General features: G+C 31.8%; 1 protein-coding gene across 2 annotated transcripts; it reads left to right on the forward strand.

The window, feature by feature from the left end:
• Positions 1 to 3,262: 3,262 nt before the first annotated feature.
• On the forward strand, positions 3,263 to 4,570 carry LOC116141405 (transcription factor MYB4-like). Of its 2 annotated transcripts, none has more exons than XM_031426916.1 (3): positions 3,263 to 3,658; positions 3,756 to 3,885; positions 3,978 to 4,570. In XM_031426916.1, exons 1-3 carry the CDS (start codon positions 3,529 to 3,531, stop codon positions 4,363 to 4,365), a joined length of 648 nt encoding a protein of 215 aa, XP_031282776.1. In that variant the 5' UTR covers positions 3,263 to 3,528; the 3' UTR covers positions 4,366 to 4,570. The 2 variants fall into 2 exon arrangements, with proteins under 2 accessions (XP_031282776.1, XP_031282777.1); XM_031426917.1 differs by having other exon boundaries at positions 3,532 to 3,658; positions 3,764 to 3,885.
• The last annotated feature ends 458 nt before the right edge of the window (positions 4,571 to 5,028 follow it).

The following is a 5,028-nucleotide window of genomic DNA, read 5'->3' on the forward strand; positions in this document are numbered from 1 at the left end:
ACCACCGCCATCACATAAACTTAATTAAATTTGACAAATTAAAGTCTTAATTAAATTTAAAAATAAAATATCATATATTCTTTACAAGTTATATTCCGTGATTGACATTCTGATGTCAACAAAATATTTTTTTTAATCTCTTTTCACATGTTATTCTAGGAAGTTAGTATTGAGGTTCACTGGTTCAGATATATAATGCCAATAAACAAATACAATAATTTAATTAGTGATTGCCCATTTGCCACCTCTGAAATATATTTCCTTATTTCTTTATATGTTTACAGGTTACAACATCTGTTGAGGTTTTTCTGTGGGTGAAGAGGTTAAATATATATATTTCTTTTCTAATTAAGCAACTAATTAAAAAGTTTGATCGATTTAATATGTTTTTAATTGTCTTGAAATGTATTGCAAATCTACTCACCATTGTCTTAATTTCTAATGAATCTACAAGACTTGCACCAGAATTGGCATGTCAGCTGAGTTAGTTACTAATTTTTTTTTTTTTATTTTTATGACTGGGGATGTTTAGGTCAGCTTATGCGCACCTCAGCTAATCCTTCGAGACCCTAGAATTACGGACAAGTAAGAGTTCCAGTAGATATCCCTATTAGCAACCGAGGAAGACTCAAACTCAGTACCTCTTAAATAATATATCCAAGAGTCTTTATCAAACCACTTGACCACCTAGAGATGGTTCATTACTTTTAACTTTGTTGATCGACCTAATTTTATTGTTTTATGAAGTGAATTAATAGTTCCAACTGGCGTTAGTACTTTCATGCAACCTAATTAGCATTCAAAATCTGTCATAAGATTACTAGCTAATTAATTAAGTAGATTATTTGTTGAGCTCCAAGATATTGAGAGGATTTAACGATGCCATATCACTAGCTCATATCATCATTTAAATTATAAACCATTTACTTCCTCTTCAATTTACAGGTTAAAAAGAGATCAATAACCTTTATATTTAAATTTTAAATATGAAAAATAGTCACAGAATATATAATTTTTTATTTTTTTATTTTGATAGTTTAACGTCATATAAATAATGGAATAATATTATTATGCAAATTTCATAACATAATTCCTTTTTAAATATTTGTTGAGGTTGCTCTCTTAAGCCTTAATTGTGGTGGTAGTTGCATTATCAGGAATTTGACAAAGATTGCAATTATTGAGATACAAAGGATAAGCTTGTATTTTTATATTTTTATTTATTTATTAAAAAAAGAAAAAAAGAAAAAAAAAAAAAAAAAGGTGATTTCCCTAACATTATATGGTAGCACGACACATGTTAGAATTAATGAATTCAATTAAGTCAAAAATTATATAAAACTAATGGATCAATGGGACGGGTTCTCAATCAATTTTTACTTCAAATTCAAATTCCGATCTAAAAGTAAACCGGCCCATAATGTTGCCAAGCCACCAGAACTGGGCAACCTTTGTAAATGGATCCAGATTCCAGAACAAAATTCTGAGTCCTGCAATGTTAATCTTGCAAAAACAAAACCTACGAATAATGAAAATGCAAAGGGGTGATTAGCTTCAAAATTATTAGAAATTTATGTTAATCAAATATCCTAAGTGCAAAATCATTTCCTTGGACATGTGTTATTGAAGTTTTTACAAGAAAACAGTGACCACTACAAGAAGAAATAGGTAAAAATGGAAAAAAAATTGTATTAAAAAAAAAAAAGATTAAAAGAGAGAAAATTTTATTATTGACTTGATTACAAGGCAAACCCGTAATAGTAAAGATTGTCTTATAACTCAATCTTATAAACTTTTTCTCATAACCCCGATGTAGCAGCTTGTAATTGGTCGGACAGAAAAATTCATCAGAAACCAATTGTGAGTTGTCACATCGAAGTTATAGAAAAAGTTTGTAAGATTGGATTGTAATAAAGAAAAAAGGTATGATATCTAAAAAGTATATAAAGGAGACTAATTACTTTGAAGTACAATATTGTTAATAGTCAATAAGTAACATTATAATATCTAACTGCTTTCTGAAACAAAGGTTTTGGAATTCTTCCTTTAGCATGCTTAAGTCCACCTTTTTGATCAAATTCAACAGCTTCTTTTGATTTTGTTGGGAGACTTTAATTTAATTGTCTAATTAAAAAAGTTGAGGATCCTGGACAATCAAAGAGTCAAGATTTTGTTCATAATTGGTTGATCCCATAGAAACTATTAAGCCGACCAAAATCATTCATTTGCAGAAAATATTTTTTCAAAACACACCACTTTTCCACATCCATTACTAGATCATCAGATCAAAGTGCATTCCAAGCATTTCTCTCTCTCACATGAAGTTAGCTAGTTTTGCCTTAAGTCACATGTGGAAATATATATATCAATTCTATCATATTGGATGATGTAATTAAATATCCAAACTAATATACTCTATTGTAATCATCTTTGTTTGTTTATGTTATCTCTAGAGCAATTTTTTGAATTAAATATTGAATTCAAACAAGATCATCTAGATACAATGGCTCCAGAGATAAATGGGAGTCAGAGTCATCGAAAAATTTAGACAATAGCTCTCTTGACTCTATATATATATATATATATATATGATAATTGGGAGTGTCTGAGCTAACTAGTTTGTATGCACATCAACTAATCTTTTAAGACCTTAAAGTTAACGACCGAATAAATTCTCAAGTGATCATCCCTATTAGCAACAGAAAAAGAATCGAACTTAAGACTTTTAAGTAGTACATCCAAGAGTCCCTAACATCCCACCTGACCACCCAGGGTGGTTCTCTTGACACATATTTGCCACGTCTGTGAAAAGAGGAAGGCTTACCGCAACTCCATATTGCATTAGATTAGGCTTAAAAGCATACTAAATTTTCTTAAAATATGAACACATCGCATTGTAGAATATTCTAACAAAAGTTAAACAGGTTTTTGTTTGGAGCCCTGTGGAATTATATATATGTATAGGTACTATAACCTAATTTCAAGTTTAGCTTTTGTTCGAAAGATACGTATGAATAAAAAGGACACGCTTTAAATATGGTTGTCCCGTGAATGAATTGGAAAATAAAAAGCAAAAAGATCTGACATCGCCTTCAACGCACCCAATTTTTGACTATGGGATCAGTGGGACACCAAAGTGTTTGCATGCTCAACCCAGAAGCTTGTGGACAATGATGCTTGACAAAATTATTTCGTCATTGCCTTATAAAGCCATACAAATCTCCATGGCGGTCGAAGAATTTCTCGATCTCCCATCCCATCACTTAGTGCCAACGTTCATCTCTCAAAAAGTTCACCCATTTTTCTTAGAAAATACTTGGCTTTGCTTTGAAAATCATGCACTCCATCTTGGACAAAAGGCATCAAATTTAGACGGTATAAAAGCCAATAATATATATTGCTCACTGCGCGCTAACTCATCACCATCAAAACTAGAGACTGAAAGAGAGAGAACCAATATTATATTTTTATATATTATAAGATCCAGTTTTGAGAACCCTTCTGGATAATTTGGAGGAGGAGATAATTATGAGGGCTCCATGTTGTGAGAAGATGGGGTTGAAGAAGGGACCATGGACTGCTGAAGAAGATCTGATACTGGTTTCTTTCATTCAGAGAAACGGCCATGGAAATTGGCGTGCACTTCCAAAACAAGCTGGTAATTATAATTAACCTTTGATTATTATATATTATACGTGCATATATCTATCTTAGATTTTGTTTAAGATTTTGTGTGTTGGATTTAATTTGTGTAGGATTGCAGAGATGTGGAAAGAGTTGTAGGCTTCGCTGGACTAACTACTTGAGGCCAGATATTAAACGAGGGAACTTCAGCAAAGAAGAAGAAGAAACTATCATTAAGCTACATCATGTTCTTGGAAACAGGTTAATTATATAAGACTGTTTAGTTTATTTATATAAGTTAAGACTTATAACTCTAATGCAGTTCTATATATATCTATATATATTGTTTCCAGATGGTCTGCCATTGCTGGAAGATTACCAGGGCGAACCGATAATGAGATAAAAAATTTTTGGCACACCCACTTGAAGAAGAGACTAACTAAAGAAAATTTAATCTCCACAAACGATAATCAAATATCAAAACCAGCAGAGGATCTCACGACTCCTGAAGGAAAAATTCAAAGTCCTGACGATTCGCAGCAACGCTCTGGGCAAGAATCATCGGATTCCTTAAGCATAGAAGGCAAAGATATTGCTTCAGAAAGTAGTAAAGGGCATAAAAATATGGCAAGTCCAAAGGGAGACAGTTCAAATGTAATGGACTTCTGGTATAATATTTTTATGAAAGCTGGAAACTCCATGGAAATATTGCAACAAAATTTAGGAGAACTTGAATGGTAGGACTACCTTTATAATTGAATTCATGAGTGTCTTCTTTCTAGCTATTTCAAGAATAAGATTGTAAACTCGTTATTGTATTTACTGTTTAGTTTTGATAGACATAAATGTGTGTATAGACGTAGATTTAAGAGTTTAAATTGTGAAAAACATGATGCTGGATTTGATAATTGTGCTAAAACTTTTCGTGGCTTTTGGTATCCTAATATAAAACATTAATATGGTAATTTTTATCTTTTTTTNAAACTTTATTTTTTAAAAAAAAAACAAGACAGAATCTAATTTTTAATGCTGTAACTTGCCGCATAACTCGGATCTGACATGCAAAAATTCATTAATTAAGGAAGAATTCAACTACTGTTATTATGACCAAAGATGTTTCTAATGATATAAAGAATTTAAAAAAAAAGGAAAAAACTTCTAGTTTTGAGGTAAATTAATGTTTTTTTATCACCAGAAAAAAATTTCGGAAACAAGTTTTCCTTGGAAACAAACAGAATTAATTGAACGTACTTGTTGTTGAGAAGATTCTTGACAGCCACCACAGACCCGTCTTGTAAAACGCCTCTGTAAACAATACCATAGCCACCTTCACCGATCACATTCTCCTGCGCGAATCCACGGGTCGCAATCTCCAGCTCCCGGAGGGTATACCACCGGCCCCAA

Source organism: Pistacia vera, unplaced genomic scaffold (genome assembly GCF_008641045.1).
Source record: "Pistacia vera cultivar Batoury unplaced genomic scaffold, PisVer_v2 Contig398, whole genome shotgun sequence".
Lineage (NCBI taxonomy): Eukaryota > Viridiplantae > Streptophyta > Magnoliopsida > Sapindales > Anacardiaceae > Pistacia > Pistacia vera.

Coding starts and splice junctions, on each gene's coding strand:
- LOC116141405 (XM_031426916.1), top strand. CDS start 3,529: ATGAGGGCTCCATGTTGTGAGAAGATGGGGTTGAAGAAGGGACCATGG. Junction 3,659..3,755: donor TGCACTTCCAAAACAAGCTG/GTAATTATAATT, acceptor TAATTTGTGTAG/GATTGCAGAGATGTGGAAAG. Junction 3,886..3,977: donor CATCATGTTCTTGGAAACAG/GTTAATTATATA, acceptor TATTGTTTCCAG/ATGGTCTGCCATTGCTGGAA.